Source organism: Populus euphratica, unplaced genomic scaffold (genome assembly GCF_000495115.2).
Source record: "Populus euphratica unplaced genomic scaffold, PopEup_1.0 scaffold46.1, whole genome shotgun sequence".
In the NCBI taxonomy this organism is placed as follows: Eukaryota; Viridiplantae; Streptophyta; class Magnoliopsida; order Malpighiales; family Salicaceae; genus Populus; species Populus euphratica.
In genome coordinates this window covers 555,828-579,560 of record NW_011499852.1, presented here as the reverse complement: position 1 = coordinate 579,560, position 23,733 = coordinate 555,828, and the positions used below count along the sequence as shown (strand labels likewise).

At 34.3% G+C, this 23,733-nt stretch overlaps 4 protein-coding genes across 4 annotated transcripts; 1 reads left to right on the top strand and 3 right to left on the bottom strand.

The window, feature by feature from the left end:
- Positions 1-1,105: 1,105 nt before the first annotated feature.
- LOC105121739 (splicing factor 3A subunit 2-like) lies at positions 1,106-4,713 on the bottom strand. Its single transcript, XM_011020509.1, has 6 exons — positions 4,491-4,713; positions 4,209-4,378; positions 2,759-2,901; positions 2,156-2,230; positions 1,984-2,058; positions 1,106-1,621 (listed from the first exon to the last, which is right to left on the bottom strand). Exons 1-6 carry the CDS (start codon positions 4,640-4,642, stop codon positions 1,241-1,243), a joined length of 996 nt encoding a protein of 331 aa, XP_011018811.1. The 5' UTR covers positions 4,643-4,713; the 3' UTR covers positions 1,106-1,240.
- A 5,219-nt stretch (positions 4,714-9,932) lies between these two features.
- On the top strand, positions 9,933-13,508 carry LOC105121736 (ras-related protein RABC2a). The gene is made up of 6 exons (XM_011020505.1): positions 9,933-10,456; positions 10,917-10,985; positions 11,357-11,422; positions 12,258-12,379; positions 12,519-12,647; positions 13,076-13,508. The coding sequence occupies exons 1-6, from the start codon at positions 10,315-10,317 to the stop codon at positions 13,187-13,189; spliced, it is 642 nt and encodes a 213-aa protein (XP_011018807.1). The 5' UTR covers positions 9,933-10,314; the 3' UTR covers positions 13,190-13,508.
- Positions 13,509-16,813: 3,305 nt separating this feature from the next.
- Positions 16,814-19,250, bottom strand: LOC105121737 (Ankyrin repeat family protein). The gene is made up of 6 exons (XM_011020507.1): positions 18,943-19,250; positions 18,056-18,147; positions 17,885-17,963; positions 17,673-17,767; positions 17,217-17,312; positions 16,814-17,142 (listed from the first exon to the last, which is right to left on the bottom strand). Exons 1-6 carry the CDS (start codon positions 19,109-19,111, stop codon positions 17,068-17,070), a joined length of 606 nt encoding a protein of 201 aa, XP_011018809.1. The 5' UTR covers positions 19,112-19,250; the 3' UTR covers positions 16,814-17,067.
- A 2,738-nt stretch (positions 19,251-21,988) lies between these two features.
- On the bottom strand, positions 21,989-23,452 carry LOC105121738 (zinc finger protein ZAT5-like). The gene has a single exon (XM_011020508.1). It carries the CDS (start codon positions 22,990-22,992, stop codon positions 22,069-22,071), a length of 924 nt encoding a protein of 307 aa, XP_011018810.1. The 5' UTR covers positions 22,993-23,452; the 3' UTR covers positions 21,989-22,068.
- Between the last annotated feature and the right edge of the window lie 281 nt (positions 23,453-23,733).

Below are 23,733 nucleotides of genomic sequence, written 5' to 3'. Positions count from 1 at the left end.
GAAAAATAAATTAACCTAATAAATTATTCAAGATCAAACACATTGCAATTAAAAAAAATAAAGATCAAATTTAATATAAAAATCAAGTGTGAATGGATGAAATTGAAAAAACAAATCAACTTAATAAATAATTTAAGATCAAATATATTACAATCAAAAAAATAATAACCTAATTTAACTTAGCAAACAAATTGACATTCTTGTGCTTTTGCAATGGCTTGCAAGGTCTTATAAGAGGAGAGATGGAAGGGATGAGAGGAAAAAACTTCTTGTTAGAGCTCCACCATGCCTCTTTGCTATACATGTGCCGAGTCACTGTGATGGGTGTGGCCTGACGCATCTAACCTGAAGGGCTTGAGTGACACTAACTTGATAGCGTGTGAAAAGCACGAAAAAAATAATATCAAACCCAAAAAATCTACCAATACATTTAAGTAAAACCTAATTATTTTTGAGATACATTTAAGTAATGACCAATACTAAAAATATATAAAACCCAAAAAGCCCCTGAACCTAAGAAGAATTTTTTTTTTTTTAATTTCTTCAGGGACCCTTTAGTAATTATATTGTAGCTAAAAGATATGAAATTAGCAACCCCTAAACCCATGCTATCCCACCAACAGCTAAATCAACCTTTCACTATAGATTTGTACAGTGAAAAACAATGGTTTCGGACAGTGAAAGGCTAGCACGCTAATGCCTTATATATACAGAGCATAATATAATATAATTAACCAGGAAAACAACCAAACCAAATAACAAGATAGATGGGCGCGCCAGGTTTAAGCATTAGAACATATCATCGAGGGGAGTCAAATCCCATGTAACCAGGCTTATCGTGAAGGCCAAGTGAGACAAAGAAATGAAACCACTAAATAAACAGGGCCGAAAACGAAAAACAAAAACATAGTTTTGCATTTACATGAACACAAGTTTCGCCATCATCTCTGCTCCAGAAAGCGCGTTGGTTAATTTAAGAGCTCAAGGGGCTACGCGTGTGGGAAAGCAAAGCTCATGGTGGTCCTGCTTTGCACCCTCAAGATCATAACGCGCACGTTCAAGGAAAGAAAAACCATGCAGCTTATTAGATTTTCCAAAATGACACAATAAACGCCTTCTTGCTAAGCTAAGCCGCATGAGTTACATAATACATTCAGATCTTCAAACAATCATCCATCAATTCAATCCAAGGATTGTTTTAACTACGTAAATGTGCACAAAAAACATTAAGCTAGGGCACCTACTGTCCCATATTGGGAGGTGGTGGGGGTGGACGGATAACCTGGCCCTGCATCTGTTGCCCTGGAAAACCTTGGGGAGGCAGCATTGGAGGTCTACCCACCTGATTGCCAGGTGTGAAATTCGCCATTGCACCACTGCCACCAGGAGGTGGAGGCGGGGCAGGTGGAGCTCCACCTGGAGGCATGGGCCTAGGGCCATTACCCATGGGAGGTGGAGGGGGTAATGATGCAGGCATTGGAGGTGGTGGGGGTCTTGATCCTGCGGCTAGTCCTTGCAGTGGTGGGGGTGGTGGTGGCTGAGAAGGCAGTGTGCCATTGGCTGCAGCAACAGATTGAGGTTTGTTCGCCTCTGGTGGCTTCAATTTAAAATATAACTGCAACTGTACATTAGACATTTGAGTCAAGATACATTCACAATTAAAGGATCCAAACTAATCCAAAGAGACAGCAAAGTTTGTACTAAAATCCAAATAGATTCCACTTGTGGATAACCCTTTTGTCCACTCAGTTTATGAAGATGTCATAACTAATGAAATCTTCAGCATGGGCATCGCACCCAGAGGAGTGAAATCTAGAATTGATCCAGGTCTCTTAATGTTCTCGGTACAGGCCAAGTTAAATAAGACACAGTGAGAATCCGCAAGAGACTAATTCAACATTTCAATATAACATGGATATACGGGGTCCCATGGCATGACAATCAAAACGCATGAAGTGGTTGAGCAAGAATTAAAATACTCACTGTGAACATCTTGGAGTCCGGATCCCAATGTGAGAAGAATTTAGGAGTAGATTTGTCAATTTCTGTGCTAGGAACCTGGGATTATTAAATAAACAAGCACAAATGACAAATGTTTCCAGAACTAACCATAACTTAAAAGAAAGAAACATGCAATGAACATCTTTCAACTTGCCTTGAAAGAAATGATCTCATAAGGTTCTGCTGCAAATAAAAGATATTGAAACCTCTTATCATTGGCCTCAATTCTCTGTATCCATGACAACATAAATTAAGTTAGAAGGATCTGGTCATAGCTTTCATCTACCAGGAAATACATAAGCAGAGGGCCGATATTAATCAAAGGATAAAACATGATTCATCTCGAGTGCAATGCAAGATTAAAGAAAATAATTTATGAAGAAATGTTTACCATAAACAGTGCAGACACGGGATGAATTTTAGAGAGTGCTTGTAAAAGTTATGAATGGCTTAGTTTTTTACATCATTAGATTTCAACAAGCTGCTTGAGTTGACCAATATGTTTGCAAACAATTTTATAAATAACAGTTTCTATCACTTTGTTTTTCTTTGATTGTTACAGATAACGCTTTTGGTTTCTCCATTTGATTATTGCTGTTACAGACAAAATCAATGATAAAGTTAAGTTTTTAAGCAAAGGCTGAGTTGTAATTCATAAGTAATGACAACCAAATTTTTTTTTTGTCACTTAACATGTGCAGAAGGTAAGAGATCAATGGAAAAGAGAGAGTTAAGAAAAAACAAAAATGGAGATTACCTGTTCATAAGATGACATAAATCGATGCCTAGGCTTTGTATTGTCCTCTATCTCAGGATATTCGATCTGGAAGAGAAGAGACCTCTGCTTTGTATCTGGATCAAATTGCTTTGTCACCCGGTAACCAGGCCTGCCAATTTTGACTACACAAAGACAGACAGAAAAAAACATTAACTCTTAAGTTTATGATCAAGTTACCACACTGCCATCTTACAAATTTTGAAATATTACAACAAAATATGAAGTGAAATACAATTAGATGTAGTCAACACCTAGAAGTACATTGTCTTTGTGAAGCAACATACAGACAAGCTCACCTCCACCATGTCTTGGCAGGACAGTAGGAATATCCTAGCTTGCATTCTAAACCAAGTCACATCTACACAGTTATCAGTTAGGAAGTTAAGAACCAAACTCAGGTCTCAATATAGTATTGATTTTTATGATTAAGTTGAGATATGAAGGATGCACATAAATAAGTAATTCTCAGACAAAGATTCAGACAAATCTCTAAGGAAACACCGTGATTAGTGCTCAACAGTAGAGATCACCACTGAACCAAATTCTTTCTGTAAAGTTCATATCCACAGAATTTGTCCAAAGAAAGACTGTCCTTTTGTTTCCAAATTGGAACTTTTATAAGAACATATTTCGAAGTTGGATGGAATCATCATACTCCAGACTACTCATAAACAACAATTACCACAATACCCTTGACATAATAAAGCTAGAACAAAAACACAAAGCACCACAGAATGTTTTGCTTTCCACCAAACAGCGTTATTGTTTGCATAGGTCTGATAACACTAAACCCAAGCTCCAAATTCAATATTTCTGGCCAAGCCATGCAATATGTGCAGCAGCATAAAATCCTAAGAAAGCCAGTTTGGTTCTAAGTTGAGGCCTTTAAGTTTCACTTGTCACCAGAAGCTGTTCTTGACCCATTTCCTTAATTTTCCTCCCTTCTTTCCTGTTTTTTTAATTCAAGACCTTTTGCAGCCCTTGACCTCAATAAGCTACCACTGTTTATTTTCCAAAGCTTTTTCAAGGGACATTACTAAGTACATGAGCAACGGCACTACCTGGATCTTAATCTTATAAGAATCAAAATAGTCCACGCAGTACATTTTACTTTGAAGCCAAAATATCAGATTAAGGAGATTCTTAGGCAAATAAACTCCAATCAGATATGAATTCACCATGCCATTAGTAGTGGCTTTTTCAATAACTACCACCCAAACAAGTACTCCACTTTTCTTTTATTAAGCAACAAGATCTTTCATACTTCTCAAAGCCACTCATTGATCTAATGAAAACAAGGTTAGTGTTTTGTATGCGTGTTAATCTACCTTCAACACCAAACCAATCAACATAGTTTCTATCCACTACACACTAAATTAAACAAAAAAATTAACAAATAAAACGGGAGGGAAGGAGACTGGAGACTTGCCTGTCTTGCGAATGTTAACTTTGCGCTTGTTAGGCTGAGGAAGGGCGGGCGCATCTTTAGCCTCACGAGCAGCTCTCTTAGCCAAATTGGTCTGATGGCGCTTCCCTTGTGTGTGAGCCAAGTAGTTTCCTTCATTGTTGTGCAAAGTCAGACACAGCTTACACTCATAACTACAAATACCTCAAACAAACAATTAATCAATCAACTTAATTTTTTTTCAAAAAAGTAAAAAAAAAACTAAACCTAAACCTAAACCTAATACAAAACACAACTCTACTGTACCTGCCGAGGTGGTTGCGCATGAAATAGGGATCTTTTGCCAGATCGATTGTCTCCAGGGCGAGACGTCTGAGACGCTCACGGCGGTCGATTGCCTCGTTCTGGGCGGAGGCTGCGCCTCCGCTGCCCGGCTTAGAACCCCATTCTCTATCCATTGAATGTTTTAACTTCTGCTTCCTCTGACTCTGAGCGTGAAATTGTCAGGTATAGTGGTTGTACTTCGAGATTAGCCACTCTCTCCCTCACTTAGCTCAACTTGGACTGGATTCGGCGGTGGACCACTACGTTTGGGCCGGGCTTTATGCTGCAATTCAGTTCTATTTACTTCCCCTCTTTGTTTTCTTTTCCGATAATACAATTACCGTTACAGTTTACAATTACAATTACAATTACGTTAAAATAAATTAAGATGTGACTGACTGACTGTGGCCAGTTTCACTATACTCCCTCTTACAATTTGAACTCTTTTTTTTTTCATTTTTGTAACCAAACTTTTTTTCTTTCTGAATTAATCCTCTTGAATGAGCCAAAATTACGCTTCCCGTGGATAAGTTCGCAATCATTCTATTTTCTCTTTTCTTTATTTTCTACACTTTTATTTTTCATTCTCGTCACGCTGTCATCCCAATTCCAAATCGTTATTTGCTTCGATATTTGTCTAGTGTTCTCTTAGAAGTTGCTGGATTTGACGATAGGGATTTATTTTGCTAAGTTGTTGCTTCTTTCTTACTTGTTATGGAATGATAAAATTTTAAAAAAAAACCATAATTAAAAACATTGAAATATTATGGAATGATAAAATTTTTTTTAAAAAAAACCATAATTAAAAACATTGAAAAATTAGATGGATATTTTAAAATTTGGATAAAAAGTTAATTTTGGTCTAATTTTCAGCCCTATAATTTTTTAAACTTACTTTTAATATAAAAAAATTTTCTCTTATTTTTTAATTTCTTGGTTTGACAAAGATGAAAGAGATGCTTCGAATTTTTATATTAGAGGGAGAAAATTATTGGTTTATATCGATTCCAATCATAAAAAAACCTAATTTTAATATCAACGAGTTTCATTCAATAAGAAGTGTTCTATAAGGATATCCTCTGACTTTCATCTTGCATAAGAGAGTAGATATAATATTGAGAAATTTTTTAATTCACATTGATTTTTTTTATTGATTTTTGAGTTGTCTAAAGATATGAATGGGTTTGTTCATGTCTCTAGGTTGTTTTTTTAGTTTTTTTAATAAAAATGGGTTAAATCAATGTTTATAGGGGCTTTTCGGGTTCTGGGGTAGCAAATAACACATTGTCTATGTTATTCAAAAATAAATTAAAGGGATAACATAAATAAATTAAAGGGAGGACGATGCTCATCCATCATCTAATATAACAAAAAATTGAGATGCGTCGCATGTGAGCCATGCACAGGTTGGCTCAAACTTTTTTATTATTTTTTTTTATATTAATTTTTTTAATTTTATTATTCAACATTGAGTTAATTGAGAGTTGAGTTCTATAATTTCTTTTGATTTTTTTATGAGGCTATCCTAATCTTGTGATTCAGGTTATAGTTTTGGCGGTTACCCGAGTTGACTCATAATGATTGTTTTTTCAATTTCATCATTCAACATTAAATTTATTGCGGATTAAGCTTCACAATTTATTTTGATTTATTTTTCATAAGGTTATTATTGTTTTATGACTTATATTGTAGATTTAACAAGTTGATCTGAGTCATTTAAATATTTTGTCATCTTAATATTTTAAATAATTTTTTTTTAGTTGATCTATATTTTTGCCAATCATCTAGATTGCTTTTAGACATGTCAAATCAACCATAATAGGTCACATATATAAGAATTATTAGTTATAAATTAAAATATAATGATTAATCATATTTAACTTGATTGCAAATAAATTTTAAAAATTAATAATTAGAATAAACCTAGAAACAATCAAGTAGGAACTTGATAGAGTAAATTTATAAAATTATCCTTAAATAATATATGTGATATTATTTAAGGAGAAAATTAATATTTTACCATTTATAAAGTTTTTAGATTCCTCTATAAATGAAATATTATGCTTCTTATTTTTCTAAAAAGAGAAGGTGAGTAGAGTATAATATAAAAACACTTAAAAAAATGAGAGAGTACTCTAAGGTATAACAATCTCTATCTTTTAAAAGGGTTTAAGAAATTTTTCACTAGTGGTTCATATGAATTACTGTTAGAGACTGAACATTTAAATGACTTGTGGTTTGTAATAACCTAATCTTGAAGCAAATATTCAAAACTAAAATGAACATATAATCTTCAAGTTATTTTTGTATAAACCCTAAACAATTCTAAATATATCTAATAAGATCCTTAAGACTCTAAAAAAAATTTTAATTTATTGTTTTTACTCTACATATATGTTTTAAAAAAATTTTTTTTTTAATTTATTATTTTTACTCTACATATATGTTTTAAAAAACACAACACATCAATCCCACCATCACTTGACATAAACATTATGTATCTCTTCAATCTTTACTTAGATATAAAACATTTATTTCACTTATATTTTCAAATAGTTTTTCATCAAACCCTCAATTTTATGTCTTATTTTGAAATCTCCAAAATATTACCAATTTCTCTTTTACTCTCACTTCTTTTAGTTGTTTTTACATTAATTTCATGGTTTTTTTTTTTACAGGAAAAAACAAAACCCTAGCCTTTCATTTTCTTTATTTGAGCTTTTATTTCTTGTTTTTCAATTTTCAATTATAGTTATTGAGGATTTTATGGGTTTTTATGACTAAATACTGGTCTTGATTCTTTATATTTTCAAGATTATGTTTTTATTTTTACAAATATAACAATATTATTATTGAGTTTTTTTTTTTAATTTTGAATTAAGTTGAAAAGTAGTAAAACTGTTAAAGTAATGATTATTGCAAACAAATTTTATGTAAGGTTTGTTAACAAATATATATATATATATATATATATATATATTATTAAGATCAGATTAATATTTTTAGTTTAATCTATATATAATTATTTTATATTTAGATTAATATTTGTACTTTTAAAATAAAGAAATTAAAAAAAATTCTAGCCGCATTTTGTTTTAATTGAATTATTTTAATAATATTTAGTATTTTTGAATTGTTTTGATGTTCTAATATCAAAAATAAATTTTAAAAGTTAAAAAAATATATTATTTTAATATATTTTTTAATAAAAAGTAATTTAAAAAATAATTTCCATTACATTTTCAAACACCCGCTTGTACATGTTTCGAGGGTACCTCTTGCCAAATACCATATCCACAGGGGTGCACCTGTGCAGTGTACCAAAGGACGAGCTCCTGGGTGGGAGGGGTTTGTCCCCTTCCTCCGCATCTGGGTTCGAACCTCACCATACACGCCTGTCACCTCCGTGGTGCCTTACCTGCTCACTGGGCTTGCAGGATGCTCAGTGGACCATAGGGATTAATCGTGGTGTGCGTAAGCTGGCCCGGACACCCCACGTAAATAAAAAAAAAAAGAAAAAAAAGAAGGACGAGCTCCTGCTATTGCACATGCATATAAATACTTGTTTGGTGAGTAATTTCACAAGTATGGCCAGTGTATTCTTCACTCGAGCAAGAATCCAAAAAAATAAAATAAATTAAAAAAGGCCACCGGTTCCATACCCATGGTCAAGGATCATAATCACCAAACTTGGTCTCCAATCTTTAAAGACCCAGGCAGACCCTGCAAGTTGAACGTGCAAACATGGAGTCCACAATTTTAGACCAATTGTGTTCAAAATCTTAGTAAATCACTAAGGGATGATTTGGACAGGTCTCCTAAACACAAAGTTCAAAGGCGTGACGGTGGTGATTGCTGCCATCACCACCGGGAGAGGTGCTTTCTTGGATTCTAAAGAAAGGGACACAGCCTACCGATGGGGCCAAAGCATCTGTGTTATTCTTCTTTACCTCTTAAGATTGTCTTCCTCCATTCAAGCTATTCTCCTCTCCCTCCTAAGCTTAGCTTTGCTCTGCCATGGAAGCAAAACAGGCAAGCCCCCCACGCACGCAAATCTTACTGTATTAAAAGACTGGACTTCCACATGATTCATACCAAAAATTAAATTTACATCAACCTTTCAGTTATTTCTGTGACCGGCACAAACCAGAAGGTTAACTTTTTGGTCGAGCCCACAGACAAAACTCGCATGCCATGTGCTAATTTGATGAGTTCAAAAAACACAAGCCTTCAAGGTTGTGGGCGCTTCTAACTGTACATTTCAATGATGTTGTCTTACTACCACCCTTTTCTTCCATTACTTGGCTCAAATACTCGTCTGTTGGAGTGCTATTATTGTTATTATTATTGTTATTGTTTTTATTTAAGCTTTTCACTAATTATCAAAAGAAATTCTCCGAGAAAAGAAAATTCCAAAATATTTCTTTTGAAAGAATGTCCAAAAAATGCATCGCTATAAACCCTAAAGAAATTGAGCAAGTGGGATGCATGCAGATAATTTTGATTTATCTATAGCTACGGCTTTAGTCCCCTCCACAGCTTTCGAATAAATGAACTTTAACACTTTGCCTAATCTACCATGACAGCACCCCCCCACCTGACGGTCTGAGAGTGCTAACACCGCGCGTGGGAGAGACTTCAATTGGCCGTGTTCCGGGAAAACGGCATCGCATCTCGGGGCAAAAATTAAAAAAAAAAGATGAGTAAATTTTTCTTTAGTCCCTGACTTGCAAACCTGATTGCAACTTTAGTCTCTTATGTTTGAAGACCTATAGTTTAGTCCCTTGACTATTGTCATTTATAAATTCCAAATGTAGCTTTTGATAATTTAAATTTTCAAAGAAAACCAACACAGAAGAAGCAAATGTTTTTGTGAAGTAAATGGTGTTTTTTTTTTCAAAATCTTTTAATTTTAAGGTGATGAAGTACCTTTTCAATTAAAACTTCACTTAATTAGCCACAACTATAATAATTATGGAGCAACTAGTCAAGATATAAAAATGAAAGATATTTTTTTATAACATAATAAGTGAATATACTTGATATTTCGTAATCACTAATTACTTTTGATTCAATGAAAAAAAGTAACATTTGCTTTCCTTTTTTAAGAAAATAATGCATTTTTTTAGTTATAATTGAATTATAATTTTATTAGCTAATGCAACTACAGAATAGGTGGTTAAATTATTAAGTGATAAGATGAATTATCACACTACAATATATCTAACATTGTAAATTCAAGAGCTGCTGAAGAAAGATTGGGAAGTGTAAGCTTGCATTCAAGTCCTCCTTTTAAGACATGAAGAGCTAAGTTGTAGGTTTTAAGAACTTAAGGACTAAGTGATAATTACTTTCAAAATCCAGGGATGAAGATAATGTACTCAAAAAGAGAGAATCCAGGAAGGCTAAAGACACTCAAAAGTAAAGAATAACGTTGGTGTCAGGTGTCTCTCTTGCTCTCCAGCGTGTTAGCCGTTTTCTTTAGCTTCACTCTCTTTCTTAAAAGAAAACATTGATGCCATTACTTTTCTTTCCTCCTTTTCTCTCCTTAATTCCCCCTACACGTATAGCACGCACATTTCTTTCTCTTTCGCTCTGTACTTATTAAGAAAGAGGGAAAAAAAACAAGCCCAGCAGCCCTGATCATCATTACAGACAACGCAGACACAGTCTAGATTATTGTCGAAAAGGGAATTTTTAGTTCAAGATTGTCTTGAAACAAAGTGTAGATAGCACTAAATAAAAAGAAAAGAAAAGGAGAGAGAGACGATAAAGGGTTTTGATTTCTTGGATTGGAAGAATAAGAATGGGATCATCTTCAGGGCAAAGCAGTGGATCATATGATCTATCATTCAAGATCCTGTTGATCGGTGATTCTGGGGTTGGCAAAAGCAGTCTTCTTGTCAGTTTCATTTCCAATTCCGTTGAGGATCTTGCACCAACCATTGGTATTAAAACCTTCTCTGTCCTTATTTTGCTTTCTTTTTACTCTTCTATGGATTCTTAGCTAGCTAACAGTCTGTAACGCTTTTGGATCTCTCTTCATGGTTGAAACTTGTTCAGTGATTATAAAACATGGTTGCCAGTTATGAGTTTTTGCTTCTTGTTAATTGTTCTTAATCAGATATATTAAGAGCTCCTTATTTTACTATGATTTATTAGTTGGTGTCGTTTATATAGCAAGTAAAATCTGTTTCTTTTTGTCAACCACAAGTAGTTGGGCCTTATTTTTTACGTTGGATTCTTCAATGCTTAAACTACTTAACTGTGTGATTAGATAATTAATTATGAAATTGCGTATGTTTGCTCTAATAGAAAATTGTAACTTCAGCTGATCTACTGGAAATTGAGTGGTCTATAATGATTTGATTATGCATTGAGATTCCTTGTCTTTGTCTTTGTATGAAGGTGTGGATTTTAAGATCAAGCAGCTAACAGTAGGAGGAAAGCGACTGAAGCTGACAATTTGGGATACTGGTATAAAATGCAATCACAGCGTTCTGTTCTTTTAGTTTATATTACCTGACTACGTGGACTACATTTTGACCTTATGAGCTAAGTGATGGAGCTAATAATGTCAAAGGGTTCTTAAACTCTGTTCTTACTAATTTTAAAGTTGCTAGCAATGGAACAGTTAAATATCAAATATAACACAGAAACTTTGGAAAAACGTTCACTTCCTTTTTCTGTAGTGAGACGTGGAGTGGCTTTTCTGGCTTGAATAAACATTGACTTTTGCACTCTTTTAACTTAGAACTCCTTTTTCCCTTAACATTAATGATACCAGTCATGAAACTTATGTTCCAATCTGTGTAATTTGATTCATAATATCATTTTGGTTCTTGCAGCTGGACAGGAGAGATTCAGAACGCTGACTAGTTCTTACTACAGAAATGCCCAAGGGATCATTCTTGGTAAGCTAAAAACCGTATCCATCATGTGATTTTGTTCATTAAGAATGTGCTGCTGCTTGCAACCTGCAAATAATCGTGAATAGGAATTAGTGCAAAGTCCTTTATGGCCATGAAAATCTGATCGCAAAGTATTTGAATCTAGCTCTCATGCTAACTTCATTTCTAAGATAATTTCTATTTGCTTTTGTAGTTAAACTCTCGTATATTGCTGTATATATATCATGCTGAACATAGAACATCTTATTCCATTTATATTGAAAATCGTTGTTATAGTGTCACAGTCCAATTTTTTAGGAGATTCCCTTAAAATTTGAAGTAATCCATTAGCTTACTAGTAATAAATATAGAATTGTTAACAAGCATATCCCCAACAAGGCTTTCCAAAGTAGGGGAAAGTGGTGCTTTCATCTTATCTCTTAACCTCTTCAACATGGTAGCATCCTGATGACTATGTCATTTGTTATCATGATTTACCCCTACAACAGAGAACCAGCTTCGGCACATGCATTCTGCAGGCTTAGCAGAATTTTTGTTATGTTATTCAGCTCGTTATGAGAACCAACTTCTCAGCTCGTTATGGGAATCTACTTTTTTGGTCTTTCTCACCATTTTTGTGGGACAAATTAATATGAATTTCACCATGCTGAAAATCATGTTGATTGTTTCTGTCATATACATGCTAGTAATTTCAGTCATGTTCAGCTAGTAACTATAGCGGGTACTCTACCACTTGTTAATTGATTATTTTTTTGAGAACATCTTTGAAAGTATACCCCCCCCCTCCCCAAATAATTTTGACTGCCCATTCTATAACTGATATCTGCTTAAATTACAGTTTATGATGTGACAAGGAGAGAAACCTTCACGAACTTATCAGATGTGTGGACTAAAGAAGTTGACCTTTACTCCACAAATCCGGATTGTGTCAAGATGCTTGTAGGAAATAAAGTTGATAAAGTAAGTCCCCACCCCACCAGTGGAACTCGTATTTAAAAATCATCCGTTTTATCCATGTCCTGGTGCAGTCTAATGTGTGCCCTAAAACTCCTTTTCATTTCTCTTCATATTATTGTTCTATTTTTTCCCATGATTTCAGGATTCTGAAAGGGACGTAACTAGAGACGAGGGGATGTCTCTTGCTAAAGAGCATGGATGTATGTTTCTTGAATGTAGTGCTAAAACTAGACAAAATGTGGAGCAATGCTTTGAAGAGCTGGCATTGAAGGTACTATTTGAGAGTGCATGAACTGTCTGGCAACATGATGCATGCATCATTCTATTCCATAATCACGATTAAGTTTTTTGCCACCTTGGTAATAGAATAAACGATCAGTTAAAATGAAAAGAATTAAAATAGTATAGCGGCATTTGCAATTGGAGCTCTCATGTAAGGTAACTTCCTGTTTTTTAAAAAATAGTGCTACTTGCGTCTAGCATACGTGTCCATTTTCATTTGAAAGCATAAAATATTTTAATTTGTCAGATTGGTTGATGTCTAATGATGAAAACATTTATTAAATTATTTCCCATTTGCCGTTTCTCTGAAAGAAAAGACGCTGCTATGGCCCTAGAGATATAAAAGTGATTCAGATTATATACAAATGAATTACATTTGTTGTTCTCAATTCTGATAGTTAATAATTTGTGTTTTAGATAATGGAGGTCCCTAGTCTTTTGGAAGAAGGATCTACGGCAGTGAAGAGAAACATTTTAAAGCAGAAACCAGATCAGCATCCACCTTCGAGTGGTGGTGGCTGTTGCTCTTAAAGGCTGCAGCAGAAGGCCTCTCTATATGAGAAGCATGACTTACATATCAATAAAAGTCACAAGTAGCACTGCTGATGGCGCACGTACAATGAATTTCCACCTTAACAAATCATGGACATAACGTGTATATGATAATTGCTTTCCTTGTTTCTTTGTGTTTGTACTGTTCCTGTTGTCAATGAGTTGCCTTGATCACTATTGTACCATCTCATTCTGGGAATTCAGGCACTGAAATAACATATATTAGCTTGTGTAAATTTGTTTGCCTTTGTTTTTGTGGGCCAATCTTTCCATATTTCCATTGATTCAGTTGTTGTGAGTTTATATATCTTCGTCTCATCTGTTTGTGTATCTTTGTATTCACCCATGTAAATATCAAATTGGGAATTCTTGGTCAAAATTAGTGTAAAAGCGGCGGGAACTTCTATAATATTCCATGTAAAACAGACACTTCAAAATCTCTCACCTTTCCGTATCAGCCCTATCCAACAAAGCAGAGTGAGAGCCAAAAGGCTGCTGTGATTGATTTTAGTAGAACACACCGACTTCAAGCTAGCAAATTACTCGACAACCATGGCATCTCTGCCTCGGGATTCTCAGTTCCATAGGAAACAGGCACATTTTGAATGAAAAACATGCAGGTATCGAGCACTGCTTCATATATGATGTAGTGTTTTTGAAAAAAGAAAAAAATAATAATGACAATGATATTCAACATCCTCAAAATTAATGTAGTATATAAAGCACTGGTTTCGTTTCCTTAGGACTGGTTAGGTGAGATACTGTTTATTTTTGTATTTAAATTTTTTTAAAATTATTATTTTTATGATTTTGAATTGTTTTAATATGTTGATGTTAAAAATAAATTTTAAAAAATAAAAAATATTATTTTAATATATTTATAAATAAAAAAAATACTTAAAAAAATTCTTAAAATTCTAAATTCTAAATACTAAATATGAAACAAGTTTCAAATAATTTAATTTTATTACACAATCCTATGATACGATAATTAGTTTGTTTTTATTCAACTATTTCGTTTTAATGATTGGATTGTAAATTATTTTAAACTTTATAAACAATCCTTGAAACGTTTCAACTTATGAAGTTCTATAGTGATATAATTCTATATCATATTTTGATATTCTAATTTTCTTTATCACCTTGAAGGAAAGCACTAGCATTTCTTACCGAACTCCCAGGAACAGTAATAAGGTACAATAATAATTCCTCGTTAGTGTCAGTCGGTTTTTAAGTTTTATTAACAAAAACTTAAAAGGAACCATGACAACATTGTATACCAAGATTATAATAAATTTTGATTGACCATTTGTGAAAAATTTAGTGTCTGTCTCTAAAATAGAAGAATTGTTAGTTAGATCATTTGAGAGTTCTGGTGTTATAAAAAAGACTTATCGATTAGATTATTCATAAAAATATTAATATTTATCTTTTAAAATATATAATCTGTCAATTGGTCTATTTATAAAAAAATAATATTTATACTTAAAAATAAAAACTTGTCGAATTAATCATTTCTACAAAAAAACCTCTATGGATTAAAATAATTAGGCTCTGACTCTACTTTTTTGAATATGCATATTTACAAATAAAAATAACAAGAGGAATATGATAATTTATTTTTGTTATTTTTGTTTTATATAAAAACACTTCTATGTAATTTTTTTCAAGCACATTGAGAACATAAATTTCATAATTCAAAAATAAAATCAACACAAATCAAACTTTACCTCGACACCAAACCATCATGATTCGAATAAATTGTTTGCAACCTAATCCTCCGAGCTCCATTGTCTAATATTGATTTCAATCTTATTTCATCTTAAAAATAAATTTTTATATATCAATATGGACTCAGCACTTCTAATTTTGCAATGATTTGTAATAAAACATCAACAATAACTTGTTAAAATTCTTTTCAATCACAGCACATATTAAAATCAACAATAAACCAAGAAAGTTATTAACAAAAAAAATTAGAGTTTGAAAATAGCTCAACACATTAATTTCACTTTAGATCTTTTTTTTTTCTTGTTTTGCATTTCACTCACAGATCTTATTTTTTATTTTTTTATTTTTTTTGGTATTTTATTTAAAAAAAAAAGATGTTAACAAAAGAAAAATAATTGAAAATAATAAAATAGGTGTGTGTATGGATGAAATGCATTGAACGCACATTGTTTTGCTTTTCTTTTGGAAATATTTTTGGAGATGGGGTTATGACAATATTTATTACTTTATGAATGAAGTTTTTTTTTAATAAAAGATTGGGTTTGAATGCTTAGATGGAGATACATTAACTAAAAATGAAAAGGGTTATGCATGGTTTTAATTTTTATGCAAGAAATTGTGGAAATTGGTTTTGAAGTGTACATAAACTATAGATTTTACCACAAAGGAGTTAGGAAATTTTGTGGTCTAAGACTAGTTTTGTTATTATTTTTATGCTTTTTCGTTAGTGGGCTTTGCTATTGCATAACAAAACCAATTAAGAGTTTGTTTGAAAGTGTGGTTATTATTACTTTTCAAATAGTTTTTTGTGCTAAAATGCATACCAACAATGTTTTTTTTATTTTTTAAAAATTATTTTTAATATCAGCACATCAAAATGATTTGAAAACACTAAAAACATATTAATTTAAAATTAATAAAAAAAGCGCTTTTAAAACACAGAAACAAACAGGTCTAAGATATTATTTCTAGACATAGAAAATATAAGACAGACTATAATCCTATATCATATATATTTTTTTTTCCGATTGTTTCAAACCTTTTGCTCATGCTTCTTTTCTAACCCTTGTTTGATTGCAGTGTTGTGTCATTTGGACATGGGTTCCATCGCATCTTGAATTGCTTCAGTTTGCCTTGCCTTCCTTGCAATTCCCTGTTGCCTCATCAATGTTATTTCCTTCTGCTATCTTCTCCCTCCTCCTCCAACTTTTGTTTCTCCTAGTTTCTGTTTTCCAACACGTTTGGATTCTTATGGAGATTGACATATTAAGTAGTTGAAATTAGATTCCATTTGAATCAGACACAATCATGCATTGCCTTTTACTAATTTCCCAATTGGGTCATAAATGCAAGCTTACACACCTCGCATGCCATTGTTTACTACCCACATCCTCCTCTCTTTGCTGCTCCTCAGGTTTGTTTTCTCTATGTTTTTCATTTCCTTTTATTTTATTAGTTTACTTAAGCTTTTGGAATAATCTCAATCGTTCTCATGTTATGCTTTGTGCAAATTGTACAAGTGCATCATGCCATGACAATTGATGGGAGGAAGGTGTAGTTAAAGTTTAACATGAAGACATCAAGATCTCGTTGGAGGTTTTGAGACTATTTTGTGTTTGAGTTTTGGGATGCTAGAAGGAAATCTAGTTATATTTTCTTAAAACTATATTATGAAGTCATTTGAAATTCCAAAGTACGATTTAATTCGTGAACGGAGGTGACGGTAGCAAATGGTGTTCTCAGCTTCCAATTTGTTTCAGGATAAATTTTTAATGAAAAGCCCTTTTACTGTTATACTCTGAAATGGATTCTCCATTTAGAAGCTGTTCCAGGATTTGACTCGACTAGGAACGAAAAGAACTGGAAGGCAAGGACTGAATAGACAATGCCACTTTAGAGCTGACTGAACTTCAGCGACCTTCGGGCCAGAAATTAAGGAGCCCCTGTCTTAAAAAACTTCAACACCAAGTATTCATAGGCTAACTAATCTAAAACTCACTGGCACCAGTAATGATAGCATTGAACATTTTAAATTTTTAGTTAATAATAATAATAATAATAAAATCTTAAATTTTCTAACTACCATTAGGTATAAGTTGGTGTTTGTGTAAGGAAGCTGAAGATGGTCACGAAGATGCACTTCCAGCGGATTCCAAAATTCTGTGAGCTTCAGTATCTGGTTCAGGTAGTTCGCTTGGAATCTGCCATAACAATTAATTAGTAAATGAAGGAGATGAGAATCATAATCTCGATAATGAAACCAATGGTTGCTAACCTTTCCATATGAGTTTGCTGTTGTTGCGGAGGCACCAGAAGCCAGCAACAATCTAATAACATCAGCATGTTCACCTCTTGCTGCATGGTGAAGAGGCTGCAAGAGGGTTTTAATATCAGTGATTAGTGAAACGAAAAATAGAATAGTGTTATATATACAAAGGTTGACAGGGGGGCGAGGAGGGAGTTTAAAACACAGCTACAGGTCCAATAAACTGTCACTCTAAGAACCCTCGTTAGCTCCCACCAGCTAAAGGACTGGGAAAAGCCACAGCAATGACATCAGCTGACTGGCCCAACACAACAATCCCAACAAAGATTAAAAAGAAACAGGAAACAGGAATCACATCATTTCTTTTTCGCCCTATTTTCTCCTCCTAACCAATTTCCAGTCAGCTCTAAGAATGTGGCCTCCTACCAGAACTCAAAAACCATTCAATTTATTATCAGAACTCACAGTATCACCCTCATCATCAACTGCCTCTAGCATCCTTTTCACATGCTCTGCACTACCAGCACTGTTCAGTAGAAGTTGGACTATCTCAGTAAAACCTGCAGCAGAGAACAAGGGCGGGGATGGGGCAAAAAAGAAAAGTTCAACACTAGTTTCGATAATTTTGCAGGGAAAGAATTCAGAACAAGTTGATTGTGATAAATTATTGTTCTTACCCCCTGCGCAAGCATCGTGCAAAGGAATTGCCCCGTCTTCATCCTTGGCCTCCAAGTTTGCTCCCCTTTCCAAGAGTAGCTACAGAGGAAAGTGAAATAATTTGTAATACAGTTTAACACTATAAAGCACCACCAAAAAGAAGTAAAAGAGAATAAATCAAGACCACTAACCTTGACACAGGGTAAATATCCATACAGGCATGTCAAATGGAGAGCCGTGTCACCATCTTCCACGGGTTCATCAATGCTGCCATTCAGGTTATCTGAACCAGAAACTAAAGCATGAGCAGAAATGAAATGGAGAGCCGTGTCACCATCTTCCACCTATTTGACTAAGTTGGCATTTTAGTGCCACGCAATGATGAAAGGAATGAAATGGCAGTTGAAAACGTAAAATAAATTTTTTGTGCTTTCAAACTTCTGATTTCTAGCTTCATTGGTGGAATGAATTCTGCACACATCGCCCCTAACTCTAGAGATTTCTTACAAACCTTGCAATTGCCAATCTTCCATTACTTTCTTTAGGAATCTCGCATTCCAAAATTCAATTAAGCAGCTTCATTTTTGGGGTCAAGTTCAAGCATTATTAACTTTATAGGCAAGCAATGAACCCATTATTAAACTCTTTCATCAAATTGTTTCCAGTATTTACTTGTCGAAACAATGGACCCAAATGACCAAATCTATCTACTCAGATGCAGAACCGGGCTTTAGAAGTGAGAAGTGTAGCTAGCCTAAACGCGTAGACTAGTTTTTAAAAGAACTGACCACCCAAAGGAGATCCTTTTGTGTTTCATTCTTAGCAACTCAATCGAGATTACTGGTCAGCTTACTAAAACAAACCTTCCAAACTCACCAAAATGAACACAGACCAATCCAAATACTCAAAAATCCAACCAACCCACACATTTTCTTTTATGACACCAATCCTAATTGAGCAAGAATTAAACCCAAATATCCAACAACTAGAAATTCAAGCAAATCAGTGCAACTGTACAAGTGGAAAAAAACCCAAAAGGCCAAAAAAACAGGGCAAGAGAAAGAGAGAAGGTACCAACCTAGAGCAGTGCGAAGAGCGGCGAGGTCACCGAGCTGAGCGGCGCGGGCGAGGTCAAGGAGGTGAGGAGGAATATCGGAATCTTGGTCAACCAAGCCGTCTCCTTCAAACAGAGCATTGTCTTCTTCGTTCTCCTCTTCTTCCATTAGATTGTCGAGATGTACTGCCATTTCTCCTCCTTTTTTAAATAATTCTCCGTCCCTCTGTGTTTCTGCAGGTAGGATGCACAGGGAGGTAGGAGCAGACAGCTAAATAAAAAGTAGGGCTTCAGCAAGTAAAATAAAAGTAAAAAATGGTTCACGGCACGAAAAAGAAAAAAGAAAAAAGAAATTATATATATAAGAAGTGGCCCAGAGAGCAACAGAAGTGGGCCTTGACTGAAGACAACTGATGGGCCTGAAGGTGTATAAAAGAAGACCATAACTCAATTATCTTTTAGTGGGCATGAACCCTATGCCTCCAAGCATGGCGCCGTTCTCCACAGTCCACACTACTTTGTAAGAGATTGGGTTCGTCTTTGGAGGTGGTCCTTTTTTCGTAGATCTTAGCGCATGCTGGACATGGATGATAAAGGGTGTTAACAATCGGGAGTCGTTGCGCATCTAGTGCAATGGCTTGGAAGCAAGCTACCTTAACATCTTTCGAGGCTCAAAAAAACATATCAAGTCTTTTATCCCTCATTAATGAATCTTGATTTGTTAAAGGATTTATGTGCTTACATTGAATAAATGAATAGAAACAAACTATAATTTGAGGCGTGTGTATATATTATTTTTAAGATATTTTCTCAATATAAAATTATTATTAAGATCCATCAAGTTTCTTTTCCAAAGATGAGAGGGTTATAGAATTAGCGACCAAGAATAAAAAGAAATACCAACAAATCTTGCAAACACAAAAAAAAAAAAATTAATAATAATAATATAATTTTTTCAGCATATTTTGATGGTAGAAATACATGGTATATATAAATGGTTAACATGTAATAACTAGTTAAAAAATAATATTATAACAATTAAAAAATAAAAGAGTTATTAGAATTTTATTGCTATTAGAAAATTAATTCCAACAAAAATATTTTGAGCCTAACGCTATTTTTAAACTCATGTATGTTTATCTTAGATTAGGCTGATTATCAAACCTAAAATTTAATTTTTATGTTTGTACGATGTTATCAAATCCATATTAAAATTCATTATATAAATATTAGATAAAAACTTTTTAAACTAATTTATATTATTTACAACATTAAAGCCCTAAAGTGAGTTAATGAGAGAGAAAAAAAGCACACAAGGAACTACTAAAAGATCAATTTATGTTACAAGAAAAAAATCCATTAAACCTGAGTTTTAAGGTTCAAATTGCGCTACTAATTAAATACTTAATCTCAATTATATTAATGGAGACTTTACTGGTGTGTTGTTTCATAATGTAATAATGATTAAAATATGATATAATATAAATGAAATAAAAAAGTTAATATTTTTAAAATATAAAAAATAAACAGTTTCATGTAAAAGTGTTTAGGATTATACTAGCTAACACATTATCATCACACATTTGCAACTGTGAAATGGCAATAAGCAGCTATTTATCATCTTCCCTCAGCTCTCTCAGGTATATGGACGCCTCACGCAAAGTGGTCACATGCATTCGTGCTTCTCAACACCCACGAAATGTGGAAGTAACGAACAAAAAAAAGTGTAGATAACCTCGTCTTTACATCGTGGGTGTCATACTCTTAATCATCTTTCTATGTACATGCCCACTTGGTATTAGAAAGTGATAGCACACGACAAAAGAAGGGAGAGATCACTTGGGTACAAGTTCCCTTGTCTTCTTTGATCTTACCATGAATGGTGGCGTTATATACTACTTTATGACAACCCATGTTGATTCGGTTAAGGACATTCTACACATAAATGTGGGTTGGCACTTAGAAAATATATAATGTCGTGTACATGTCGCAAATTACTAAAAGCTGGACTGCTTTACACTTTGGAAATTCAGGAATCCGCACAAATCTAAGTCTCTTTTGGGGTACCATCAACAATCTAAAGTTAGCGATGCCGAGACCACACACCGATTATTTTCACGTTGGTGTTCTCTTTAGACACATGGATCTCACAAGGGGTTCTTAATATAAAGGTGTTCGCAGTTGTTAGAAAGTTTGGTTTATGTTTAGGCAATGGACTGAAAGCGTGGTGAACCAGCCAAAAAGCAGTGTTAAAACCTGGCAAAATAAGAAATAGTTAGCTGATTAGAATTTATTTCTCATTTATTATAAATATGAACCCTCTCAACATCATTGAACATTTATATAGTTATTAATCTTACAGTTTATAAAATTAATTGAAATATATATAAGCTGACCGGCCGGACGCACTTTTTAATTAAAAAAACAGAAAAAAAGAAGAAATATTGCATGCTGTAATATTATCGTATTCAAGATTCACTGCCTCTAATCAAGTGAGATAGTGCGAGATAGTGCGAGTGTAAATTAACGCCATTGTTGTGTGTGATAAACAGAGAGCAGACTCTTCACTGCCTAACATAAAACATACAATTAGAACTATAACGGATGGCTTAAGGGTGACTTATCGTATAACCTACTTCACTAAATGATCGATTACGAGTAGATCCATAAAAGAAGGGCAGACGTTAGCGGTGGCTTGCTTGCCATCCGTTTAATATTCTGTCATATTAATGAAACAGACAGGCAGATATGGGACTATGGGAGCTTTAGCTTTCTTGCAAACGAAACAAGAGAAGAACCTAATCCACCACTTTCGGTTGTGATATCGGTGGCTGCGAACTCATGCCAATGAAGCTTTGCTTCCACAAATTTCCCACATTTTCCTCTCAATCAAAACAAAGAAAAAGAAAATATTTATGTAACTTTTTTCTGAAGTGAATAATGCCACCATGAACAAGCCTGCAGCCATTTAAATATTACTCAAATAATCCAACTTCGACAATTGTGATCATAATAATAATAATAAAAAAAACAGTTCAAAGAATCATAATTAACAAATATGAATTGCATTAGTGAAAATGAAGTTAATAAGCCCAAATTGAATTTGGAGTGAAATAATCCCAAATGAGAACAATTTCCATTTTAATTGGATTAGTAATGGCAATCAACCAAGGGAGAAGCTGTGAGGACAAGAACTTGTTCCTTGGATGCAAAGTGGAACTTGGATTCTAGGAGATCATCTTCAGGTGCCGGAAGATTAAGATCTAGTTGTAGGCTATTTCTTGGTTTCTTGGATTCTTGGGACTCGTGATCAGGACTACTAACTCTTCCCAAACTCATGGTTGTTTTCGTTGCTGTGGTTGTGGTTGTGGTTGTGGTTGCAGCTGCAAACGCCCTATGCCGTCTCATATGACCACCTAAAGCCTGGCCAGATGAAAACTCAGCACCGCATACGGAGCACTCATGGACCTTATTAGATTTCACTTTAGGACTACATAGAACCCTATCATTTACTAGTTGCAATGAAAGGGTTGTGCTCGTATTGATGTTATTTCGATTTCCATTTTGCTCTTCATGAGCCATTTGTACCGTCGTCAACACTTTCTTGTCTTCATGATCAAGGTTACCAGGTTTTGGTTTCTTGTGACTCGCTCTATGTCCACCAAGCGCTTGAAATGAAGGGAAACGCCTGTCACAGGTCTTGCACTGGTAAACATATAACCCAGCATCCCTGTTGATATACGTAGTAGTTGCTGCTGCAGCAATAGCCACAGGCTTGGCTAATTTGCAGTTTTGGTTGCCTTGAGCCAAAAGAATCAAACAATTGGCCATGTCTTCTTCCTCCCCAGTCCTTTCCGTGAATTCAAATGAGGTGCTAGGACCAGGAGACGATGAAGAGTTGTTGCAGATTCTTTGATCACGTTCACCTCCACTCTCTCCAGCGCTAGATGAGCTAGAAGATGTCATGGCTAACGTTAGCGGAAAAGATGGCCTTGGTCGCTTGGTACGCTTGCCTTTGATGATTTGTTTGAGTTCCTTAGACCCCATTTTTTGATCTTGAGAACCCATCATCATTAATTTAATGATCCCAGAAGAACAGAGAGAGAGAGAGAGAGAGAGATGAGAAGGAAAGCTAACAAGGTAGGAGAGTTCGAGTTAATCTTGTACTAAAAAGGTAGTAATGAATGTTGTCAAGGGAGAGGGAGAGGGAGAAGGAGAGGGGTTTTTTTTTTCTAAATAGAGCTGTAACCCTTGGACAGTTACGTGAATTTCCTTGCTTGCCAGTCTTGCGTTTTCCAAACATGAAAGTTATAATAGACTTATTAAAAGAAGAAATACAGATGGATAGACATACACACAGAGAATATAAAAGAAAGAACGCGAGTATGAGGAGGCGAGGAAACTAGTGAGATTCGGTTGGCTTTGAAGCAAACCCATTACTTTTTCTAAGCGATTCTTTCTGGAGGATTGGTTTGCAAGCCTGGAACCACAGAATTTCCGCTTCCCTCCCTTTTTTTCTCTCGCCTTTCATGCTTAAGTTTAGTTTTATTAGTTAGTTTTCGTTTGCTTTACTTGTTTTAGTGCACGCATCTTTCTGCGCGCAGGATCGAGACAAGCAGTACTGCTAAATTCTGGAACTAGTAACTGTTCATCAAGCAACGAATCATTTCTCGAATACAAGGGCAATAATCTTGAAAACTGAAGGTGGAGATATATAATAACCATTTTTGAGAGAGTAGGATTGTTGCCCTTTTGCTCTATGTGCTGATGGAATGGCCTATGGACTAATGGCATTACATTAGACGCTAATTAAGC

Bases quoted from the DNA above. Each gene is read 5' to 3' on its own strand.
- LOC105121739 (XM_011020509.1), bottom strand. From the start codon at position 4,642: ATGGATAGAGAATGGGGTTCTAAGCCGGGCAGCGGAGGCGCAGCCTCC. The intron at 2,059-2,155 runs GCAAGTTGAAAG...TAATAATCCCAG, and splicing joins ATGAGATCATTTCTTTCAAG to GTTCCTAGCACAGAAATTGA. The intron at 1,622-1,983 runs GTGAGTATTTTA...TCTAATGTACAG, and splicing joins CGGACTCCAAGATGTTCACA to TTGCAGTTATATTTTAAATT.
- LOC105121736 (XM_011020505.1), top strand. From the start codon at position 10,315: ATGGGATCATCTTCAGGGCAAAGCAGTGGATCATATGATCTATCATTC. The intron at 10,986-11,356 runs GTATAAAATGCA...TGGTTCTTGCAG, and splicing joins GCTGACAATTTGGGATACTG to CTGGACAGGAGAGATTCAGA. The intron at 11,423-12,257 runs GTAAGCTAAAAA...CTTAAATTACAG, and splicing joins TGCCCAAGGGATCATTCTTG to TTTATGATGTGACAAGGAGA.
- LOC105121737 (XM_011020507.1), bottom strand. From the start codon at position 19,111: ATGGCAGTACATCTCGACAATCTAATGGAAGAAGAGGAGAACGAAGAA. The intron at 18,148-18,942 runs GTTGGTACCTTC...TTTCTGGTTCAG, and splicing joins CGCTCTTCGCACTGCTCTAG to ATAACCTGAATGGCAGCATT. The intron at 17,313-17,672 runs GTGAGTTCTGAT...ACCCTCTTGCAG, and splicing joins TTGATGATGAGGGTGATACT to CCTCTTCACCATGCAGCAAG.
- LOC105121738 (XM_011020508.1), bottom strand. From the start codon at position 22,992: ATGATGATGGGTTCTCAAGATCAAAAAATGGGGTCTAAGGAACTCAAA.